This window comes from Lynx canadensis, chromosome C1, assembly GCF_007474595.2.
Source record: "Lynx canadensis isolate LIC74 chromosome C1, mLynCan4.pri.v2, whole genome shotgun sequence".
In the NCBI taxonomy this organism is placed as follows: domain Eukaryota; kingdom Metazoa; phylum Chordata; class Mammalia; order Carnivora; family Felidae; genus Lynx; species Lynx canadensis.
This window is the reverse complement of record NC_044310.1, coordinates 82,188,218-82,213,477: the sequence shown is the minus strand read 5'-3', so window position 1 is coordinate 82,213,477 and position 25,260 is coordinate 82,188,218. Positions and strand designations below refer to the sequence as shown.

The following is a 25,260-nucleotide window of genomic DNA, read 5'->3' as shown; positions in this document are numbered from 1 at the left end:
CATATATTAAAGGATAAGGGCTAGTAAGGAGTTAAGAATAAGTGGACCAAGATGATTAGGGTTTTTTATGGTCCCAGTCACTGAGATAAAGAAAAGATAATGAATCAGAGATTTATTCTTAGTGTTTTAGATTTAATGGGCTTTTTTGATGTGGGATGAAAACTTAGATTTGAGCATATTGAAAGTAATGAATTCAAGCAAATTAGGGACCTGTGCTGGAAGATACAAAGGAAAAAGAACTGACATATTGACTACCTACTGTGTGCTATACCAAGATAGAAACTTCACATATATTTTTGTAAATATTACTAAACCTAATACCCTATGAGAGAGAAGTAAGCTCTGGGGAAGCAGAAGAGAACAACTGAGCAGAAAAGAAACGGGAAAATAACCAGAAGCTAATGATGGTATGGAGGCGTGGGAACCAAAGATGAAGTCTTAAGAATGTGGAAGTGTCCACAGGTCTGAAAGCACTGCTCATCTTGGCAACAGGACTTTGTATTGTTTCATTTTATCTTTCACACATAATCACTGAGATTCCAACCTCTGGTTTGCAAAAATTATATATTCACCCATACATTCATTCTGTCCTTCATCCAACAATTATTAACATACATCATTAATGCCACCATGTACTGGCACTGATGCAATCACTAGAAATTCAGTAGTGAACAAAACAATAGCCCAGCTCTCATGGCTCTTACATTTTACTAAGGAGAAACAGACAAACAAGTGAATGCGTGCTGTGTCAGATGGTCACAGTGCTGTGAAGAAAATATATCAGGATTAAGAGAATAGGAATTGCTGGAGAGGTTGGTCGGGAGAGGCCTGCCTGATTAAATGGCATTTGAGTAAACACTTTAAAGAGTGAAAGGATGAACGACGACATGGATAGATATCTTTGGGGAGTACATCCCATTCGGAAGGAACAGAAAGTGCAAAGACCCTAAAATAGGAAAGTCTTTGGCAGGAAACCATGGAGGCTTTTTAAAAGGAAGAAAGACATGATCTGACGTAATTTTTCAAAGGATCCTTTTAGCTGTGATGTTGATACAAGATCCTAGACGGGCAAGGGCAGAAGCAGGGAGAATGGTTAGAAGGCCATTGTAACAACTCAGGCGAGAGATTGGCAGGAGGGAGAACAAATACGAGATAGTGTCAGAAGGCCTCAACTCCCTTGTTTCAAATGAAATGATGTGTGTGAAAGTATTGTACAAAGCATAGTTCTATTCAAATGTAAGGGGCCATGGTTATTGTTATTTTCTTATGAGTCCCCCACCCCTTTGCCCATTATTTCAGACCCCATCTGGATGGTGTAGCTGTGTGCTTATTCAGTCCTCATTGAAATTAACAGCCACGTTCCCTTTAAGAGCCATCTCTGTGAATGTGAATCAGACATTGCTTCTTGTGTTTTTATTGTTTTACACTACCACACATACCCAGGCACGCTGTATACTTCCCTCTGTTGCTTTCATTGCTCTTACATTTTCCCTAAGGTGCTTCTTCTGTTCTTGACATACCATTTTTTCCTTCTTCCCTTTTTCCTGGAGGGATTGGGCTATCTGTTATCATGCTTAATGTTTTCTCTGTCCACCCATCTGTTTATTTTAGCTTGTTTCTTCCCTCCTGTCTGCTGGCTTCTTTATAGATTCCTCTGTTCAATAGTTTAAACTCCATGACACTGCTTTGTTTATCCTCTCAGCTAGCATAGTATATTATTCCCCATCTGCTACAGAAAGAGCCCCAGTGCCCCACAAAGTTAACTAAGCCCCTCTTGTCTGAACAAGTTTTTCAGTCATGCATTCAAGTTTCTAATCTACCCCATCTTCCCTGGTTATGAGTGTGACAATATTATTTCTAAGCAAGCCATGCTCAATAGATCTCATCTTTTGTTCTTTTTTCCTTCAAATGCCTCAGATAAGATTTAATGGTCTGTTGCCTCAGAGGTAGGCGGTTTCAATATCAGTCCATCCGTAAGTATTTATTGAGTATTTGCTATGTGACCAGCAGTGTGCTATGGGCCGAGTTTATATCCAAAGCTGTAAAAAGCACGGTCCAAGGCACAGGAATTTCCCCAATCTCGGTGGAGATGTAGCACTAACATGTATTTGCTATGCACTCATTGCAATCCAGGAATTGTGCTAGAAACTAGGAATACAACATGAATTTTAAAAAGAAAGACATCTATCCTTATGGAGCTCATAGTCTAGCAAGGGAAAAAGACACATGTTAAAAATTATTTACAGTTCAATCAAATATGTACAAAATGCTCTGGGAACACAGAGGAGTGAAAGGGATTAGTTCTGCCTCGGGTAATTGTGGAAAGCTTCACAGAGATGGTGATATTTAACATGGAGTTTAATAAATTAGTGTTAATTAAGCAGAGAATTAATAATAAAAGCTAATATTTATTGAGTACTTATGAGGTTTCAGGCACGGTTCTACATGCTTGAGAATTGACTCATTTAATTCTCTCAGTAACCCTATCAGGTTCCCTGTTTTTCCCATTTTACTGATTAAGTAACTGATAAGCAGGTTAAATAACTTGCACAAGGTCAAACAGCTAGGAAGACATCAAAACCAAGATGTGATTCTGAAGTCTGGCTCTAGAACCTGGCCCTTAAACACTGTCTTCTGTGTCTCTCACAAAAGAAAAAAAAAAAAAAAAAGAAGAAGAAGGAAGGCGGTATTTCAAGCAAATCAGTGCCATGGGACCTTAAATCCAATACACAATCCCTGAATCAACCAGGTAGTAGGGTCTGACTGGTAAACCCATTCTTTTTTTCAGTAGGAATTCATAGAAGGGACCACACTGAGAGGCAATACTGAGTAAAATAATCCAGTTTTCTTGATCAGTCTTAGCATGATATAAAAGGGCAAAGGGATGTACTGATTAAGCTGCTGACAATGTCAGCTAGAGCATCAGTTGGTTATTCCCAGTGTTACACTGTGACTACGGGGTTCTTGAGAACCCAAAGTGTTCGCTAGCAACATGCTATCCAGCTTCTCCTTGCCCCCCTCAGAAGCTAAAAATAGCCTCAAAGGCCCTCAGTCCTATACCAGGGAGTGGTCTGAGGCCCTAAGGTCGACCTGCCTGGCATCCAGTTGATTTCCTTTTTAGCAACCCCACATTTCGACTTCCAATTTCATAATGACACAGCATTTACCATATATACCTATATATATGTATCACCACATTATAGAGCTGCCAATTTTATGAAAGAAACAGAAATGAAAGGATTCTGAAGAAGAGGGTAGTCAGAAATAGTGCTGGAAGATTGAAGGGGAAGACCTGGAGATAAAGTAAGAAAAAGAGCTGGCCTCCTGCAGCAGGTATAAAGGTCTCCTTCTAAAAGGTGAACCAGGACTTTCCGAAGAAGCTCCTGACACGTTCCACAGGTTCACTTGTGCCAGAGAAAGGAAACCGAATAGGAGACAGTTTTGTCTCCTCACCGAGAACCGAAGCGACAGTGTGCACATTTGGCCCAGCTAAATGAGAAACGTGCTTTATTCCCAGGCAGCATATAACAGAGATTTGAGAGTCTGCCAAGACTTATAAAGTCCCCCGAATGCTTCCCACTTCTGTTGATATATATGAGAATGAATTCTCATTCTCCTTATGAAGCCAGGAATGTATCTCTAACGTCTTTGAATTTCTGGGTAGGAAAATGAATGGTTTAGGGGCACTAGCGATGTTTTCATCTCTTCTTCCTGCTGCTTCTAGTAAGAGATGGACTGCATCTCATAAGACTGGCAAGACAGTGTTGGCAGGAGACCAGTCAGCCTGATCGAGTGGTTTATTATTTCAATTGAATTGTGAGAGAAAGGAGAAAAGTACTCAGATAAAACCGTAAGACTGTATTAGATACTACAGAACATAAAAGAGATGGCGCAGGAAGAGAAATAGTGGAGGACTATCCCAGCAATTGTCAGAAGATACCATAAAAATGGGATGGGGTAACATTAACCTTCTCGGTTGTCTCTATACCAACAAATAGCCGGTGGAAAATTATTGAACTGAACTTTAAAAGAAATGGACCTTATTTGGTAAATATCATCTCTTACATCTTATGGGGATGTTTTGCAATGTGCTTCCTGAGTGGAATATGACTATGGAAAGGTATATCGTGTTTGGAATAAATAGGTCTAATTGAAGGGCTGGGGGAGGAGCAGTGTATGTCAAAAAGATATACACATACATTGAAATCCACAAACCTGAAAGTGAGGCATGGAGAAAGCAGCTGCAGGAGAGTGAAATGAAAGAAAAACAGAAATGTTATCCTGGGACTACATCAGAGACCTCATAACCAGATGGTTAATATGGACAGGCAAGATAGAGGAGCGATGTAAGCCTTTACAGACTTCAGATGAAAATCCCACTTCACTAAAGGCAAAACATCTGAAAAATTATTGAATTGCCTTGTTGGAAATTTAATCCCACAGAAGAGAGAGAAGCCATGAGGGGTCTTGCTGCATTGGCTTATTTCTGGCTCCTTATAAAAATCCGTTTGGGGAAAGTGGTAGCTAAAAGAGTCTTGAAGGAAAGTAACCATCCCATATCATCCTAGAGTTCATTAGGCCACAGAGAGGAACTCAGCTTGGACATACATGTATGCCCCACCTTTAGTACATCCCATTTCAGGAAGTTCAGACGAAACAATAGAAAACAATCCCACAGTCGGTGACTCTAACTTGAGGATGGATCAAGAAGAACGAGAAGCTGTCAAATAGAAAGTTGACGACATAATCACTCAGTTTCCCAATGAGTAAGAAAAGAGTCAAGCATTTAGATAATTCAATAGCGAATGGTCGTATGAGAAAATAAAGATCACATTACCAATGATGATCATAAAACAGTGGCATCAAGGATTAAGGATGTTTCAGAAGTACCAAAGCCTCAAATTATCTGAATTTCAAAAAAAGTATTAGGAAGAAAGAAAATGTATTTGGTCTATTAAAAGTTTTTAAGAAAGGAAAAGAAAATACACCCACTACTTAGAGCAGATGGTATACTGTTAACTTACAATTAGTGAGAAGTGCTCAATTCCTATTATCTTTGTAGCATCCCCATAGAGAATGCTCTTAGAACTGAAAAGGTAGGGAAAATATATTTGAGAGGTGAAGCCCAAGATAGGAAAGGATATAGTAAAAGCACATAACATTAGCTTCATGGAATTTAAACCCAAAATGTCTGGCATGAACTTGCTACTTTAAAGCCTGAGCTACCTACATAAAAAGAATACAGTGATTAGAGTACCCTTCTGTACTAAGCCAACCATGGTTACACCCAAGCCTCACTCATCTGTCTCTCCCACTCACGAGCCCCTCCCACTCCTTCTTTGCCCCATTTCAGTTCCCGGATTCTCGCTTGCTTCTGTCTCATCTCTCGATCACTTTTTTCACTCACCTTCCCCACCAATCTACAACTTTATTTCCAAGCTTATGCTCTGTCTCTGACCTCCCATCTCAGCATATTCATGCTAAGCCCTCAGTTATCAGAGTTCTGCTGAATATAAACTCAAGATTTCCTTTTCTCACTGTACAGAACCCCTCCCTGCTTCCCAGCTCAGAGGGTATCAAAAATAAATTGCATGCTCTATGTTTGAAAGTATCTTTGTATGATATTGCTGTATCACACTGCTGAAAAATAAATGTTGCCTCAGGTTCTTTAGAAAAGGAAAAGGTGGATGTGGTAGGGAAAAGGTAGAAGTAGACGAGAATGCTGGAGGTCTGACTCCAGTGAATGTCTCCAAAGATCATTAAACTTTCAACTTGAGAGAGTTAGTAAAGAAAGAAGTTATTAAGAATCAGCATAAATTCATTGAGAATGTACCATACTATCTCATTTCCTATTTTGATAGCTTTATTAGGCAAGTAGTGTGAACTTGGAGTAAAAGATAAGAACCTGTGACATTGGTTATAGTACAGATAAGGATAAGATGATTAAACAGCTACACCAAATAATGTAAATATTGGATCCCTTTCAGACTGAAGCCATAGGATTGTCCACAGCACTGTTGTCCTGGCCCTGGCCTTTGAATGGCACTCTTGACAGGTTTGGAGAAAGTACGTTAATCAGATGTGTAGAAGACTTAAAGCTAGGAAAAACAGTTAACATGCCAGATAACAATCACAACTTGAAAGTACTTCAATCACCAATAAAAACTAGGGGAAAACTAACAGATTTATGCCAAGCATAATAAATTGAGTATGATACAGCAAGGATAGGATTGGGGGCCTCTAGTTCCTCATCCTTTGGTCCAAAAATTTATATCAAAGAGAAATATTGACTGATTTAGGCTTTTTTAAATGTTTATTTATTTATTTTGAGAGAGTATGTGAGTAGGAGAGGGGCAGGCAGAGAGAGAGGGTGAGAGGGAATCCCAAGCAGTCTCCGCACTGTCAATGCGGAGCCCGACTCGGGGAAATCAAGAGTCAAACTCCTAACCGACTGAGCCACCCAGGTACCCCCAGACTGATCCAGTTTTTAAAAATACTTTTGATTATTCCAAAGAAATAATTAACTGACAAAGATGTGATTCTGGAATTCTATAATCCTTCACAATGTTAATTTTGGGAACACTTAATTTAAATCAAATGTGTCATCTATACTTTAAAGAATTTGGCATCACTTTCTCCTCATGCACATTCACACATAAACATTTCCACTAATCAGGGATGGCTATAGCAGATTGCTTGACCTTTGTATATGCATACCCTGCTTGGAATAATGAATGTAGGTGTGTGTCCAGGGAGGAGTAGAACAGCCATATGTCCTTTACTGATTATATGTGTCTTTCAGTGAACTCCAAATTCCAGATGTGTATTCAAAGATACTCATAAGCTGGCAGTACTAAATGGAAGCTTTGGGTTTTAAACAATGTCCACATTTTCAGGCACATGGTATGGTAATTCATTTTCTTTGCTATTCTTTCCAAAATAATTTATAATAGTTATCATTGTTCTAACCTCTTCCAGATTAAAAAAACTATATACAATGTCTTAAGAACTATGAAGACTACATAACACCATGTGCTGATAAAATTTAGAGGCTCCAAGGACCTTATTTTATTTAGTTTTACATTAAGCATAAGGTTTTAATAAATCACAACAGCAAACCTCCAATGTAGAGAAGAAGGTATATTTACTATACACAGAATGTGAACTTGCCTCTTAAAATAAAATCTTTTAAAATATACATTCTTTTGAATAAGCCTTCAAGGTTTTGATGACTGTCTAGGGAATTTCCTGTTTAATCATTGAATATTTTTTGATGATTTCAGTCAAGCTGTGATCTGATTCAATGAAACAAAGAAATTTTTGACTGATTTATTTCCTAGATTGAAAAAATTATTTTCTATCACATGTAAATAGCTTTATAGCTGACGAGTGACCTTATGTACTTACTACCTTAAAACATTATTAGAAAATATTAAACATGTCCAGATACTTTGACTATGATTATTTTGCATTTAAAGAAGTGCTCAGGGGCACCTGGGTGGCTCAGTAGCTTAAGTGTCCAACTTTGGCTCAGGTCATGATCTCACGGTTGGTGGATTCGAGCCCCGCATTGGGCTCTGTGCTAACAGATCAGAGCCTGGAGCCTGCTTCTGATTCTGTGTCTCCCTCTCTCTGTCCCCCTCCTCCACTTGCACTGTGTCTCTCTCACAAAAATAAATAGACATTTAAAAAATACTTTTTTGAAATAAGTGCTCAAATCTATTTTTGATTCTCATGCTAATAAAAATGTTTAGTAAATCAACAAGTATCTATTAACCCATACAACTAACTATGTGCCTAATATTACACTGTATATTTAGCACATAAATAAATGAAAGCTATATTTATTTTAACAGATACTTGAGTACCCATTATGTTTCAGTGATCTGCAGGAGCAAGATATGCCACAGGAGACACAAAGATGAATTAAAGCCTGCTAAGAGACTGCATATAGGAAGCCAAATATAGAAACTATCTACAACATGAAGTAGAATTTGCTAAATAGAGAAATAGCGGATGAGTCAGCATAGCAGTGCTTATGACCATAGAATTGGAAGTCATGCAGCACTGGTCTGAATCCCTGCTTCATTATTTACTTAATTTTGTACCTTAAATCTGATTCACTGCATCACATATAAAATGTGTTGAGGTTTAAATGAGACAGTGCTTTAAAATCGTGGCATTGGTCTGATACATAGAAAGAACTCAAAAGTTGTCTGCTATCATTGGTCCCGTATAATAGATAAAATGCTATAGGTCACTAGGGGGAATATAAAGATGGAGAGGGGAGAAAGAGAGGTCAGGGGGAAAGGAGGAGATGAAGGAAAAAGAGGAAGAGACAAAGAGATTACATCTTCAATTTGGTTGGGAAAGGCAAAAGAAGGATTGAGGAAATCTTCATGAAGTAGTGGCATGTCAGATGTCTTTGAGGGATGGGTAGGAGTTTTCAAAGTGGAGATGAGAAGGAAGGGTATCCTAGACAGATACCCTCAACATAAAATTAGGTTCTAGAGGAGTCTATTGACAGGTGTGTTCAGTGTAGCTGAAACACATGGTATTTGGAAGTGATAAATAAGACCAAAAAAGACATTGTTAGAAAGCCTTAAATGCCAGACTTAAATGTGAGACTGTATTTAACGTAACAGATTTTTTAGTAAGGTAGTGAGAAATTGAGTCCATGCTGTACAGCCTGGATTAAGATGACAACATTGCATAGGGTGGAATGGCAACGGAAGACTATGAGCATGAGACTCATCACATAGGCTCTTAACTGAATTAGAGGTAACAGGAAACTAATGAGCAATGGTTCCAGATTGTAGCCGACTTGGAAAGGAGATTCAAAAGATATTGCAGACCCAGAACTCACAAGACTTGACCACAGATGAGATGCTGGAGGAAGGAGAAATTGGAGTAGATCGCACTCTCAAATTTCAAGCCTCCGTGATTGGAAAAATCCTACCACTGTTGACAAAATGAAGGAAGTCACGGGACACCTGTATGGCTCAGTTGGTTGAGCGTCCGACTTCGGCCCAGGTCATGATCTCACGGTTTGTGAGTTCGAGCACCACGTCGGGCTCTGTGCTGACAGCTCAGAGCCTGGAGCCTGCTTCAGATTCTGTGTCTCCCTCTCTCTCTGCCCCTTCCCCACTCATGCTCTGTCTCTCTTTCTCTGTCAAAAATAAACATTAAAAAAAATTGTTTTTTTTTAAATGAAGTCAGAAGGAAGACCCAGTTTTGCAGTGTTGATAAGTTTAGTGAGTGGAGAATCTGTGTTACCAATTTCTAGTAACAATGCCTGTCGTGAAGCTGACAAATGTAGATCTTGAGTTTGTGAGAGTGATTCTGAATAGAGATATTGATTTGGACATCAAGTGCCCACCTACAGACAGACTGCAGTACAGTTGAAATTATATCTTCAACACATTGAAAAGAAAATAGTGAAGAGTCTTGTAAATTTTCTATCACCTTACTCCTACTAGAGAGATGAACAAATGAAGTACATATTATAATGTAAACCTTGTTTCAGTTTGAAAACTCCAAGTCATGAGCATATTGTCATTTAGAGCTTGAAATGGAGAAAAAAGTAAAACGAGGGTAACCAGGGTCATAAAGAGAAGAACAGAAAATAAAATGCCAAAGAGAATATAGGAAGATTGCTTTAAGAGTCAGACCTCCTTGAATGTGGACCTTGAATTCGAACAAAATATTCTCTTGGCAAAAAGTTAAAGACAAAAGCAGAAACTGTTAAGAGCATACTAATTTGACAAACATTGTTACATCCTTCTGTTTTTGTTTTATGAAAGAAAGTATTTCTTATTGTTGATGAAACATCTTCTGTGCTTCACATATTAAGCACACTTCCAATTAATATGAAGAACAAAGCAATGTGTAACCACATGAAAAATCGTCAGCGGTGAATGAAGAAAATCCTAGTTCTTTAAAAGTAAAAGAGCAGCATCTTATTTAGCTATTAGATGAATCTAATTAATTAACATAAATTAGAATTTTTAAATAATGAAATACACTCTTTAAGACATGACAGGTGGGTATGCTATCAAAGCACTTTTCTAAATGAAAATCTGGAATCCAAATGCAGTGATACAAATGCATAGCATTCACATTTTTATTCCCCTCATTCCTAGCAATCTAAAGTTTTCTAGTTTAAGTGTGTTACCCTTTTGCGCTTTTTATTACTTCTGCATCCTTCAAAGTTCAAAATTGGGAAAAGGTAAGCTACAACCGCTGAAAAGGGTGTCATTTCTTCTGTCCGCAGAAACACTGTTTTAGATCATCTGGTAGAAATCCTATGGAAAGCAGCCAATTAGGTCTTGTGTTTCTAAGCTGGATACACACACACACACACACACACACACACACACACACACAGATTTTGCCTATCTTTCAGAAGACAAAAATTTTTAAGCTACCATTATGAAAAGCATTAACTACAAGAGCTATACTACTGAAAGCCTCCTAAGTTACATAATGCAACATTATATATTAAAAAAAAAAAACTGGGGCATCTGGTGGCTCAGTTGGTTAAGCATCTGATCTTGGCTCAGGTCATGATCTCACGGTTTGTGAGTTCAAGCCCTGCGTCGGGCTCTGTGCTGACAGCTCAGAGCCTGGAGCCTGCTTCGGATTCTGTGTCTCCCTCTCTGTCTGCCCCTCCCCTGCTCATGTTCTGTCTCTCTCGAAAATAAAATAAACATTAAAAAAAAACAACAACAGAGAACTCTGGACTGATAGTAATTATTACATGGCAGTGTTTTACAATGAACACTGTAAGTAATTGAGTGCCTATGTTTTAGGATGTAATTGGAAAAGCACTGCAGTACCTTGGAACTTTTGGGGAACTGAGCCACCTCGAGCAAGTTGTGGCCATGATCGATGAAGAAATGTGTATCAACTGTGGCAAATGCTACATGACCTGTAATGACTCTGGCTACCAGGTAAGAATTCTACTGTAATTAGGATGCTGTGAGGCATGTTTCTTCTGGTTTTTTAGCAGAAAGCATCTTCTGTTGCTAGGTGTGCAATTCAGACCAGACGTGCCCAGTACTGTTCCTCAGCAGTGGTATGTCTGTCCCCTCGCCCTCTGGGCATAGTAATTTTTTTCAAAGGAAAGCCATAACTCATACTAACTGTGCCACCATTCAATGTACAGTGTTTTTTTTAAATATTTTATTACCCATAAAACTGGATGGAAAAATCCAACCCAAAGAGAAATCCACACAATCATGCATATTAGGAAGCATTGTGCTTTAATACAGAGGGAAGGGAAAGGAATTACCATTTATTGCCATCACCCTGAAAGGACTTGATTCTTTCTACCAAAAGAGAATTCTCTTCTGTCCAGTATTGACTGGGCTTCTACTACCGTAAGAAAGAAAAAGCACTTTCCCATCAGGCCAGGTGTTGGGACTGGGAATTCCTTTGTGGCTGGAGAAGCCAGCAAGTTGTATTCTTATCACATGCAGTAGCCATGGATTCATCCCAGTTCCTCACCCTTCATCTGAGAAGCTGCCAGGGGGTGACACAGGAAAAGTAGGGATTCAGCTGTCTTCAGTTTCACAACTACAGAATAATATTGTTTTCATTACGCTTTTCAAGCTATGAAGAAGTAAAGTAAAATAATACATTTAAAGATGATTAATGGAATTTTGAAGATAGATAAAATAGACTATTTTTAAAAATTGAACTTTATTAAACTCAGCCTGGAGGAAGATCCCATGTTGCTTGTGGTGGGATTGTGCATATTCTTCTGACCACCTAATTAAGAGATATAACAGACATATTGAAATTTTTAAAAAATCTTCCTCTTTAATTTGACATTAGCTCTATGCCAAATTTTTACTCAACTTATCACTTTTTTTAATATAGCTGAAAGGTGTCTCTAACAGTTATTTTGGAAATGCTAATCCTATCACACTGACTTTCATCTTGGCTTTCCTCTAATTAACCAATCAGAGATGAGTTAATAAGTCCTGTCACCAAAATCATAGCAGTTCTCTAGTATCTCCATTCTTAGAAGTTACAGGGGCACGTGGGTGGCTTAGGTAAGTGTCCGACTCTTGATTTCAGCTCAGGTCACTATTTCACGGTTAGTAGGTTTGAGCCCCGAGTTGGGCTCAATGCTGATAGTGCAGAGCCTGCTTGGGATTCTGTCTCTCTCCCTCTCTCTCTGCCCCTCCCCTGTTCATGCTCTCTCTGTCTCTCTCTCTCTCTCTCTCTGTGTCTGTCTCTCTCTCTCAAAAAAATAAATGAACTTTAAAAAAATTTAAAAAGAAAAGAAGTTATGACTCCTACCGTAAAATTCTAGCCTTGGTACAATGTCAAAAATAAAACCAACCCCCCCCCAAACCCTTATTAATGAGAAAAAAAATCACAATTTTGCTTTAAAAAGTTTTTTAAGTACTCCTTTGACTCTTCTGTCTCAAGAAGATTTAAAAAAAACAGAAAAAGTCTTCAACTGATTATAAAGTTTTATGTCTGCAAATTTTTAAGTATGAAATTTTTAAGATAAGCATTATTTTATTTTCAATTGCTTCTTGAGTTTCTATTTATAAAAGGGTACATAAGGAAGAGAAATAGTTTTTACTCATTCACACAGTCATCCAAGATGTTGTTTTATTTTTAAAAATGACAACAATTTATGTGAACAAAGTTTCTTATGGTTTGTCACTTCTTCAGTTATAATATGGTTGTTTCCTTAAAGATCAGCCTTTTTTTTTATATTAAGCAGTCTGACATAATTTACTCTAATGAAACCATTTGTCTTTTATGTGCATAAAAGAGGAAACAATTATAGTTACAAGTAGCTTCAATTGGGGGAAGGAAATTTTTTTTTAACAAAAAAAAGTTATTTTGAATTGGATGATAACACGTTTTATATGAAACAGGACAAAAGTCAGAATCAAGGAATTGTTTACTTGGAAATCCTCAAACCTCAAAACTGGCTCTTAAGCTAACTTTTTTTTTTAACTCCTATTTTCTTCTAAAAACTACATGCATGATTTGAAATCCAAACAAATACATTCCTTGCTCCATCTGACAGTGACCCTTTTTCCCTGTCGAGAGCGAGGAGCATGAGGAGAGAAAGCACCCCACCATCCTCAGGTAGCAGACACCCCATCCTGATAGGACTGGAAGGACCCGAGCTCTGCTCAGAACAAAGGAAACTAGAGACTTACTGGTATGAAATAGTTCCCTCACGCAACACAAGAAAAATGTCTCCAAGGAATTTTAAACAATGTATTTCTAATTTAAAAGGATTTCTTTTCTATTGTGCCGTTGTTGTTGTTGTTGTTGTTGTTGTTGTTGTTGTTGTTGTTTTCCCTCTGGCACCTCAACTGTTGCTATAGTTGCACGCAGTGCTGGGCGTCGTTGTCTCCAAGCTCTGCTCTACTGCGGTGGAGAAAAACGTTGATGCCAAAAGGGGGGCGTTCTTGACCTTTTTGGTCAGTGACAGCAATACTCTTTATTTCCATTTGCAGGCTATACAGTTTGATCCTGAAACCCACCTGCCCACCATTACTGACTCCTGTACGGGCTGTACCCTGTGTCTCAGCGTCTGCCCTATTATCGACTGCATCAAAATGGTTTCCAGGACAACACCTTATGAACCAAAGAGAGGCTTGCCCTTAGCTGTGAATAATCTGGTGTGTTAAGGTGATTTGTGAAACAGTTGCTGGGAACTTTGAGGTCACCTAGTATGCTGATCTTTTTAACAGTGATCATTATGTTCAGCTCTTTCTAAATTGAAACAAATACATAATTTCAAAAAAAAAAAATTTCTGAGTGAATAATGTAATTTCTAAATAAATTTCCAAATTTTGAAAAATGTCTACTGCCATTGGCCATGCAATTAATGGTCATAAAATAGAATAATTCTCCTGTGAGAATACTTGCTAAATAACTGCGTAGCAGTTAATTGGACATTCACCATCAGTTGTCCATTTTGAAAAATAGTAACTTTTTGGTGGCAATTAATGCAGTATTTCCAAATAGCCTGGTGCTGTGCTCTGTCTTTGATTTCTAATTGTAAGTGAAATTAAGTATTTTAGAACAAAGTACCATTTAACTTACAAGAAAATGTTTCCAAGGAAACATTTTATAATTAAAAATTACATTTAATTTTAACCCTGTTTCTAAGCAAATGTAATTAGCTCCATAAAGCACAAATGAAGAAAGTCAAATGATTATTTACCGTGGCAGGAGAAGAAAGCCAAAGAGGATTTGCAAAACTTAAATTTTAAGTCCCCTTTGTTAAAAATAGCTTCTTTGTGGGGGGCTAGAACCTCAAAGTGATAGTATTTAGTAATCATTCGTATCACTCTGCTAGTCACCATTCAAGCCTGAGGTGGGTGTTCAAACTCTACCAATGAATCAACATGATATTCTTCTTTAAATATTTAAACTATGTTCCTAACAAAACAAGATATTAGGATGGAATTCTGGTTAAAGCTACTCTTTTGCTGTGCACAGATCTGCTCTGTCTGCTTCTAATAGTAGCCTTCATGATTATAGCAATTAATGTTTGAACAAAGACCAAATTATACAGCAGTGGGCCATGTGCTTCATTATTCAAGAGTGAAAAATATAGTATTGGTAATATATATTAAGTGGGCAAAGCCTATTTGACTACTCTCTATTTTAGTGTTTAATTTTTTAAAAGGTAATCAAATAAAAAGAAATATATATTTTCTGTTATTGCCAGTATTTTTGTATTTCTCTATTTTCATAATCAACAAATAGCCTCATATAAATTCATTTATCTCTTTTTTGTGGTATATTTCAATATGAATCCATAAGTAACATATCTTTAAGTAACAATCTGTGGTATATTTCTATGAAAAATGTAAGACCTAGAAAAATAAATGTTTGATTATGCACTTTTAGAAATGCACATTTACCGCAAAATCCGCATGATTGAGTAATATCAAATAAAATATCATAAAGCATCTTAAACAACATGGTCTTTTGCTGCCTCATTTGCAAGTACAACATCATGTCAACTATTTAGATTTTGAGGTGAAGTTTTTGATTAATCCTACAGTGAATTCCATCCAAGTGTGTATATAATGCTAGTTCAAAGCTAATGAGGGTAATGACAGTACAGTTATTTAAGTGTTTCATTTCCAGTCCTCTTGATCCAGGTTTTCCTACTGAGTTTAATTCCACTCTGCCAAAAGGCATCTTTCACTGGGCACAGGTCAGGGTTCTTGCAGTGGTTCATGAGCAGAGATAAATGAGAAATGGCAACCTACCATCTTCACTGTAACAAAAATCAGTGTCACTTAATAGTATCCCTTAGTTGGATGTGAAATATTAAAGACTTATATCAATGGACTCCCTTTTATGGTCCTGTCATGGTGGGGGCATCTTAACTTTTGGACTTGGTCACAGCTTAGTGAAGGATTCGACTTGTCCAGGAAATAAATTTACTGGGGCTATGTGGATGCCATCATAATGTATTACCCCCACCTCAATCTGATGAGAGCTTTTTGCTCTGGGAGTTTTATGAAAGTCCATTCCATGCATATATGCCTGAGTCCTCTTCAAGACACTGACTGCCAGGCAGAAATTCCCTTACTAGAGATTAAAGAAAAAAGTAGTTTATGACTTTCGCCTCCTCCTCTGAGAAAGAATGAACGTGGCACTATAGCTCTTTTCTTGAACTGCTTTGGGGAACTGCACATGACCAGGCCTTTGAGCTAGGCCATGGCGATGTATGATTTTACACCGGTATGTTCCCCATTCACATTTCTGTTCTGTCCCTTTTTTACTGTACACCAAGAAGTATGTCTTACCCATGCTGTTTATAAGATGTGTAGTTTATATAGACTGTTTATAAGACATGTAGACAATTGCAGAGAGACTCCAGAGCAGAGGAAGGATGAAAGTCATGTCGTCCCATCCAGCAAGAGACCTCAAGCCCTTGGCCCTGACACACATGTTCTCATGACACCAGACCTTCAGACCTGAGTGAAGACGTAGGATTAGACTAAGGAGTCTGATTTTGAGTGTTTCCTATATCTAAGAAATTGTACTAAATGATCTAAATATGTGATAGTTAATTTTATCTTGGCTGGTACCCAGTACCCAGATACTTGGTCAAGCATTATTCTGGATGTTTCTATGAGGTGTTTTTGGATGAGGTTGACAACATTTAAATTGGTAGACTCTGAGCTAAGCAGATTGCTCTCCATAATGTAGGTGGGCTTCATCCAAGCAGTTGAAGGCCCAAATAAACAAAAGGTTGGTCCCACCCCACCTCCCCAGCAAGAGGGAATCATCCAGTGTTTGGGCTTTGGACATCCTTTGCAACAGCAACTCTTCCTGGTTTTATAGCAAACTGTCTTTGGATTTGAACTATAATTCCTGAATCTCCAGCTGGCCAGACTCTTCTATCAGATTTTGGACTCATTAAGCCTCCACAATCACTTGAGCCAATTCCTTAAAGTAAATCTCTTTACACACACACACACACACACACACACACACACACACACCCTGTATTGGCTTTGTTTCTCTAAAGAACCCTCATTAATACAACATATGTTATCTTACTTGAATTTTAAAATGATCAAAGGTAGGCTCTATTGTGTTTTTTTTTCTTATTTAACAAATGAGGACATGGATGCTTAAGGAGTCTAAGGAACATGTTACGGGTCACATAGCTAATTAGGTATGTTTCTGAGTATGTTGGTGATGTCTAATATGCCCTCTGTTTTCTCTTTTGTTCATCCAGCCATTCATTCATTTAACCAATATTTATCAAATAACTATGATGTACCAGGCACTGGACTAAGGGCTGAGGGTGGGAACTGAAATGATGAAGGTTCCCTAAATGCCAGCCACTTAAAACCTACAGAGGAAATGGGCATGTAACAGTTGTTACAGAAAGTGTAGTCTGTGCTCAGAAAACAGTATTGAGAGAAGGGACATCGAAAACCTACCCCTTTGACAAGATAATAAGTTAAGCCAAGTTTTTAGCTCCATAAAAGACTTTTCTAAATAGGAAACAAGGAAAAGGAAAGCACAGAGGTGTGTAAAGTCTGGAATGTCTAGAAAACTGTGAAAGCTTGGAATTAGCCAGAACAAAAGGAACATGTGGGATGCAAAGCAGAGAGAGAGAGGTTTAAATCACCTTAGAATCCCTCAGGGAATCAGAATCAGCATTTTGTTCATGTATGTATTCAAAAAACATTCCATACTTCCCTTATTCCAAGCACTTGCTAGTTCATGCTGTTTCTACTATGAACAAGACAGACCTGATTCCTTCTTTACTGAGCTTATATCTTAGTGGAGAATAGAAAAAAGCAAGTAAATAAATACACTGCAAATTGTGGTAGGTGCGTGGCAATGACAGCTACGGCCTGGGGTAGAGACAAAGTGGGCGTGCACTTACTCTGCATAAAGTGGGTCAGAGAACTCCTAATAGATGGGAAGGAGCTACCCACAGGAAGAACAGAGAAGAATTTTTCAGGGGGGGTGCCCTGGTGGCACAGTCGGTTAAGCGGCTGACTCTTGACCTCGGCTCAGGTCATGATCTTACGGTTTGTGAGTTCGAGCCCCATAACGGGTTCTGCACTGATGGTGTGGAGCCTGCTTGAGAGTTTGTCTCACCTCTCTGCCCCTCCCTAGCTTTCTCTCTCTCTCTCTCTCTATCTCTCTCAAAATAAATAAATAAACTTAAAAAAAATAAATAAAAAAGAATGCGTTCATGTTCTAGAAGTAGAAACCGCTGGTGCAAAGGCCCTAAGGTTGAAAATAGCCTGAGTTATTCAAATTACTAAATCAAAGAAGGGTAATAGAAGACAATGCCCAAAATACATAGGAACCGTGGACTAGAAGCATAGGAGATTAACCTCAATTTCCTTATCTGTAAAATGGAGAAGATAATGGCTTTGAATTTAATAAGTTATGTATAATCACAATTCTTGCTGCTGTTATTTATGGACATAAACATTTCAAATACAGTTTAAAGAAATAAAAGTCTACTAACAAAAATCGATATTTGCTAGACTCAAAATCAGACTGTCATAGTAGTGACTGGTAGTGTGACTTCCTAAGCTAACATTCATCATCTGTAGCAATCTAGAAAAAGATATCCCATGCAGTTGGAAGATCAAGACTGAAAAAAAAAAAATGTAGAGGGGTGCCTGGGTGGCTCAGTTGGTTGGGAATCTGACTTCAGCTCAGGTCATGATCTCACAGTTTGTGAGTTCAAGCCCCGTCTCGGGTTCTGGGCTGACAGCTCAGAGCCTGGAGCCTGCTTCTGATTCTGTGTCTCCCTCTCTCTCTGTTCCCCCCTCACTCTCTCTCTCTCTCTCTCTCTCTAGAAGATAAATAAACTTTAAAAAAAGAGTAGAATAATCAATTCTGAGAAAAATGAAAGACCCAGGAATAAAATTTTAAAATATATAAAATTATCTCATTGTATATATATTTATATATATTATTAATTATATATATAATTATCTCCTTAAATGTATATGTGTCTAATTTTACTTTCTCAATTCTTTGAGCTGCATAAAGAAGTATTTATTTTTTTTAAAAGAGGAAATTTAAAGAGAAAGCAGACAAGTGACTTACATAAATTGATATGTTTAGTTGGTATCATATTTAGAAATGAAGCTCAGCCAACTAGATTTTCAGACAGTGCTCTCTCTCCCACTTCACTTTGCCAAGCGAGTATCCTTTATTTTTCTCCAATATGGATATTTGGAGATACATTATTCACTTTGGGTGGTCTTAGGATACCAGTAAATGGGCTAAAGAAATCAAGCACTAACTATTGTCTGAAAGGGTTAAGATACTGCCCTTAGAAAGGAGCTTATTACCTGGCAGGATCTGATCTACTTCTGTCCTATGAAGTTAATTCAATTAACAGGAAAGCCATTAGACACACTATTATCTACCCAGAGCTGTAACTTTTCCTCTTAACCACAGATGCACACAATTCAGCAAACAGCCTGCAGAGTGAAAATTTGGACCAGATCCTTAATGATTCTGTAAGGTTCATGTAGTCTAGCTCTCGCTTTTATTAATTAATATGGTAACATTAATTAATATGGTACCTCATTTATTAATATAGATTTTCTGCTTAAATTTTTAAAATTACAGATGACATCTTAAATTGAATAGTCGCATTTGGGTTGGAAACATGCACAGCTGATTGTCCCTTTGTGTTAGCCTTTCATCAACTGATGCAGAGCATTTATAAACTGATATTGGCTATCATTGTTTTCATACTTACTGTTCTCCTAATATGCACTATAAACTGCTGTGCCATAAACAAGCCAAGTCATTTTGCCACTGGTAAATAGTGTATAGTAGTGAGTCATATTGATTTATGTATCTGCAGGTGTTTATTTATAGAATTTATATAGTGCTTTTCCATATGCTGTGTTCTGCAAGCGCCAACAGCCTTCTGTGTACTCCTTTGTCTTTCTACTTCCATGACTTCTTTATTCCACTACCATTGATAAATTCATGTGTATATACTGCTGGCAGTTTTTAAAGACTTGCATTAGTCAACATATGGGTCAAGACCTCCTTGCTTCCCAATATATTTTTTATGTGTTTCTATTGAAAATAAGATCTACCTCCCTATCAATAGTGCTGGTTTCTTCATCTTTCCTGGCCTTCAGTGGTATCCATCTGCATGGATCTAGGTATTTGAGCCAAGATAAAACACCAAACACACACACACACACACACACACACACACACACACGTGCATAGCGATTTAAGATTACTGAAAAGGTTCCATCTGCATATTTTTCATGGAGTTGTAAGAACCTGAGTGGAAGATAAGAACCTTTCAATTCGATTTATGTCTTTAGGTAAGAAACTCAAAACTTCTTATTTACTCTCTTTTAAAAGAACCTCTTTTGAGTGGAAGGGGGAGGGAGAGCTTAGGGATTTGGCACAGGACTATGGGAAGTTAATCATGAATTTTTAAATATTCCATTTCTGTTTTGCAATATTTGGGAGACTGCATCTTGCTCCTCCTTCTTATAGGCTGTGATGTTTTGATGGGGCTTCACCAACGTACATGGCTGCAGTGGGGCATGGAACATTTAATAATGAAAGTTCATTTTTTCTTCTTAGGCTATGGTATGAGTAATTTTTATCAGACTACAAAGTCCTGCCGACAGTTATGGCCAATGACAATGCCTTCTACCGTAATACGATTCTGAGCTAACCCTTTATATAAAACCTTTGAAAGTTTCCTAAAGACAAGAATGTGGTAGTTTTATATTCTTTTCCACTAAAGATAGCAGAATACGGGCGCCTGGATGGCTCAGTCAGTTGAGCGTCTGACTTCGGCTCAGGTCATGATCTCGCATTCTGTGAGTTCGAGCCCCGTGTCAGGCTCTGTGCTGACAGCTCAGAGCCTGGAGCCTGCTTCAGATTCTGTGTCTCCCTATCTCTATGCCCCTCACTCACTCACGTTCTATCTCTCTCTGTAAAAAATAAATAAACATGGGGCGCCTGGGTGGCGCAGTCGGTTAGGCGTCCGACTTCAGCCAGGTCACGATCTCGCGGTCCGTGAGTTCGAGCCCCGCATCGGGCTCTGGGCTGATGGCTCAGAGCCTGGAGCCTGTTTCCGATTCTGTGTCTCCCTCTCTCTCTGCCCCTCCCCCGTTCATGCTCTGTCTCTCTCTGTCCCCCAAAAAATAAATAAACGTTGAAAAAAAAATTAAAAAAAAAATAAAGAAACATTAAAAAAATTAAAAAAAAAAAAAGATTGCAGTATAGGAGTCCAAGGACCTAGCAAAGCAAAATGTAGATAAAACATCTACATGAAAGAGAGGAGGGAAAAGATCAGAGCCTCCAAAATCTATGTGTGCCACCCCCACTTCTCTGAATTTCAAATGTATATATCGGAGTGTTTATTGGACAGTGGGTTTTCAAATACAAACCCTAAAACCCATCGTGCTTAAAGTCAGCCCTGTGTCCTCCTTAGCTCATATCTTCTTTCCCTTCTTTATGTACAATAACTTCACCTTGCATACTGCAAACATTTCATAACCAGAAACAAAAACACTACCCACGAAGGAAAAGCTGATAAGAACTACATTAAAATCAGAAGTTTCTTTTCGTCAAAAGATCGTTAAGAGAATGAACAAATCACACAGTGAGAAAATACATTTGCAACACATGTAACTGACAAAGGACTCATGTACAAAACATAAAAACAACTCCTACAAATCCATAAGAAAAAGACCACCAACAGAGCAAATGGGTAAAAGACATGAATAGACACTACACAGAAAGAGGATATCCCAATGGCGAATACATGTATAAAATGGTGCCTAACTTCATTCGTCATCAAGGTGTTGAAAACCAAAACAGTACGATTTCAGAAGCCAAATCTTGAATAAGATGCAACCCACAGGATAGAAAAAAAATCTGAAAGAATCATAGCAAATAGAAAATTCTGAAGCTGCCTGGCCCCTAACCAGATTGTGTAATTGAGCAGTTAATAAAATTTAGCCTACAAGTTCCATGCTGAGGCAAAATGAGAAATGAAGTACTCTTAATCTTCATGCATTATAAAAGATTTATTTACTTAGGAGAGGAAGTTTATTAATTTCTGCATCAAGCAATGTTTTAATGAATGAATGACTGTCAATTTCAGAGTTTAGAAGATACCTTCCTTAAAGAAGATGTTCATGATCCTAAACAGACGCACCTGGAATTTGTCAGGCAGTTAAAATTTTTAGATGGCTTGCCTGGTACTGTAAAGAAAACCATACTTGGCATATTACTATTAAATCAACCATTTTTACATTTAGCCAAGAGGTGTTTAGAAAACAACACTCTTAATCACTACACTTTAAATAGTAGAGGCAGTTCCATATTTATCAAATAATAATTATTAAAAACTTTCAGGTGTCAGGGATGCCCAAATTATCATGAAATTATTGGTCCTAAATGTATATACATTTAAGTTTTGGATCAATTTTGTCAGGTGGGAAACTGGATATTCTTTTAGTTGCACAGAACAGAGTCCTACTAAAAATATCTCATACCACAGAGTATGGTGAGGGATATGGTAGCACAAAGTCTAATTAGGTGTTGCTAACATTCACTAAAGCAAGAAAGTTCCAGAACTTAAACTAATAAGGCAGCAATAGTGGGGTTAGGGAGGAGGGAATGGACTATCAATATATTTAGCAATAGAGTTGAGAACAACATACATTTATTAAGAATCAGTAGATACTAGCCACCGTGTAGAGTAATGAGAAAACACTAGGAAGACACGGTATTATATACTTCTAATAGAATGTTGAACTAACAGTTATGGAAATCCCAATGGAGGCATCCTTGAATCCATCTGGGGAAGACGAAGGATGCTTCTCAGAGAATATATACCAGGTGAACTGAATCTTGCGGAGAGGTGGTACGATGTACTGGCTTAGAATGCCGATTCTGGAATCAAAATCCCTGTGTTTGAATCCTAGTTCTCTCCTCTCAGCTCTGTCTCCTTGTGGAAGGTACTTAATAATCCAAACCTGTTTTCTCAGTTGTAAACAGAAGTAGAAGGGAGACTGCTGATAACAACTAACACTTAAAGCTGTCAGTACATGTCAAGTCCTATTCCAAACACTGCCTCCTGTACTCCTTTTACCCGTCACCACAATCCTAGGAAGTAGGTTCTTGCCAATTTAGAGATGAGGAAACTGAGGCACTGGGTACTGAGCTGTGAAACAGTTTGTACAAGCCCCACTGGTTGGTGAATGGCAGAGCTAAGATTTGAACACACACGTTCTAGTTCCTGAACCCAGGCCATTAGCCAATATACCACTCTCAACAATCAACTTCTCCGCATTAGTATGAGGTCAAAAGGAGATAATGCATGCAAAGTGATTAGCACAATGCCTGCATATGGAAGATGTTTAATAAATATTAGTTTTTGTTATAGTAATTTATTATGTTATTTATATATAATACATACTATTATAGTAGTTTATTATATTACTTATATATAATATATATTAGTAAATACTATTATATTATTTATTAGTTTTTTTATAGAACCAATAAATACTAGTTTGATAATACTGATCATAATATAATATCAAACAGTAATAAACATTAGCTATTTGGAACGGTGCCGCTGCATGGTAAGATCTGCTGGCTGGACTTTATAAGGAGTACAGAGGAAGGAGCTAGGCAGCTGTCCTCAGGTGGGAGACCAGAACCTCCACTTCCAACTTCCCTGGTGGTAAGTGGTAGCAGTTGCTCTGCCTAGGACCAGCTTCCTGGCACAGGCTCTTTGGGCCTGACAGGCAGGAGAGCTGGAGTCATCCCATCGACAGTCATTTACCAAGGACCAAGGATCAGCCAAGCCTTGTGCCAGGTTTCTCATGGGATGTAAAACTGAACAAAATAGCGGCTGAGAGTTCAGGTTCTGGAGACAGATTTTCTGGGTTCGAATCCCAGCACTCCCACTTAGCAGCTTTAAACTTGGGACAAGTTACCTAATCCCTCTCTATATCACTTCCCTTGTAGGAAACAGACCTCGTTGGGCTGTGTGCAGACGAAAAGGGCTGATACACCAAGTCCATAATCATGCGCTTTGCTCAGTGCCCCCTCCACGCTGTCCCACCCCACACTGCCAGCCTGAATTTCTCATCTGTACTAGAGCAGTTACACCCATGAAGTGCTTTCCAACTCTTTATTTTCCTCTCTTGTAGCATAGAATTTTAAAAAATATTTATAGTGAAATATAATACATAAAACACCCCAATGCCTTAGCATGTGCTTTTCCTTGTTCTGTTTTGCACTTCATTATCTCGCACAAGGAGTAAATTTCATTTCTTTCTTCAAAAGCTACCCTCAAGAAGTCAGGGCCTCCTCTCTGAGGGCACCTGCGGACAGGACAGTTACTCATTCCCTCCTGGTCACGTCTCTGCTCCTTCTGTATCTGCCTATTGGCGCACAGGTTGCAAGCTTTCCCAGGGCCAGGTGCAGGGCTGGCCTAGTGTAGGCTGGCTTATTGTAGATTATTTATTATAACAGCTTTATTAAAATATAATTCACATAACATAAAATTCAGCCACTTAAAGTGTACAATTCACCAGTTTTTAGTATATTCACTGAGTTATGCAACCATCAATCGCCACAATTCATTTCTTCACCTTCAGAAAGAAACCTCATACCCACCAGCAGTCACTCCGCATTCCTTTCCCCCCATCCCCCACCGGGAAAATATTAATCTACTTACTGCCTATGGATTTGCCTATTCTGGATATTTCATAATGGAACCACATAATATGTGATCCTCTGTGACTGCCTTTTCTCATTTAACATAATGTTTTCAAGGTTCATCCATGTTGTAACACGTACCAATGCTTCATTTCTTTTTATGGCTGCATAATATACCAGTGTTTACCCATTCATCAGTCGATGAATTTTTAGACTGCTTTCACTTTTTTGGCTGTTATTCATAAACTTTCTACAAACACTTATATACGACGTGGACATGTTTTCATTTCTCCTGGGTATATGTCCAAGAGTGGAATTGCTAGTTCACATGGGAACTGTGCTTAACCTCAAGGAACTACCAGGTTGTTTTTCCAAAGTGGCTGCACCATTTCACACTCCCACCAGCAATGTATCGGAGGGCAATTTCTTCACATCCTCACCAACATCTGTTAATATCTATCCTATTATTCTGATCAGATAGCTATCCCAACAATGTGAAAATGGTATCTCATTATGGTTTTGACTTTCATTTTGCTGATAGCTTATGAAGTTGCACATCTTTTCATGTGTTTATTTGTTATGTTTATATCTTCTTTGGAGAAGTATCTATTCATGTTTTGCTTATTTTTAATTAGGTTGTCTTATTTAAATTGAGTTGTAAAAGGTCTTTATATATCCTAGATACAAGTCCCTTATTAGATATATAGTTTCTTCCCATTCTCTATGTGCCTTTTTACTTTCTTTATAGTGTCCTCTGAAACACAAAATTTTTAAAATTTGGCTGATGTCCAACTTATCTACTTTTTAATTTTGTTTCTTATACTTTTTGTGTAATATCTAAGAAACTATGTAATGCAAGGTGACAAAACTTACACCTATGTTTTCTTCTAAGATTTTTATATTTTTGGCTTTTACATTTAGGTTTTTTAGCCATCCAAGTTAAATTTTTTAGAATAATGTAAAGCAGGGTTCCAGCTTCATTCTGTTTCACGTGGATGTCCTTTAATCCCGGAGCTGTTTCTTGAAAAGACC

General features: G+C 38.0%; 1 protein-coding gene across 1 annotated transcript in view; it reads left to right on the top strand.

Moving 5' to 3' along the window:
* Positions 1-14,973, top strand: part of DPYD (dihydropyrimidine dehydrogenase) — an 863,978-nt gene extending 849,005 nt beyond the window's left edge. The window contains 2 exon segments of the mRNA XM_030327163.1: positions 10,812-10,952; positions 13,497-14,973. Of these exon segments, the coding sequence (XP_030183023.1) occupies positions 10,812-10,952; positions 13,497-13,670 (315 nt within the window). The 3' untranslated portion in view covers positions 13,671-14,973.
* Positions 14,974-25,260: the final 10,287 nt, after the last annotated feature.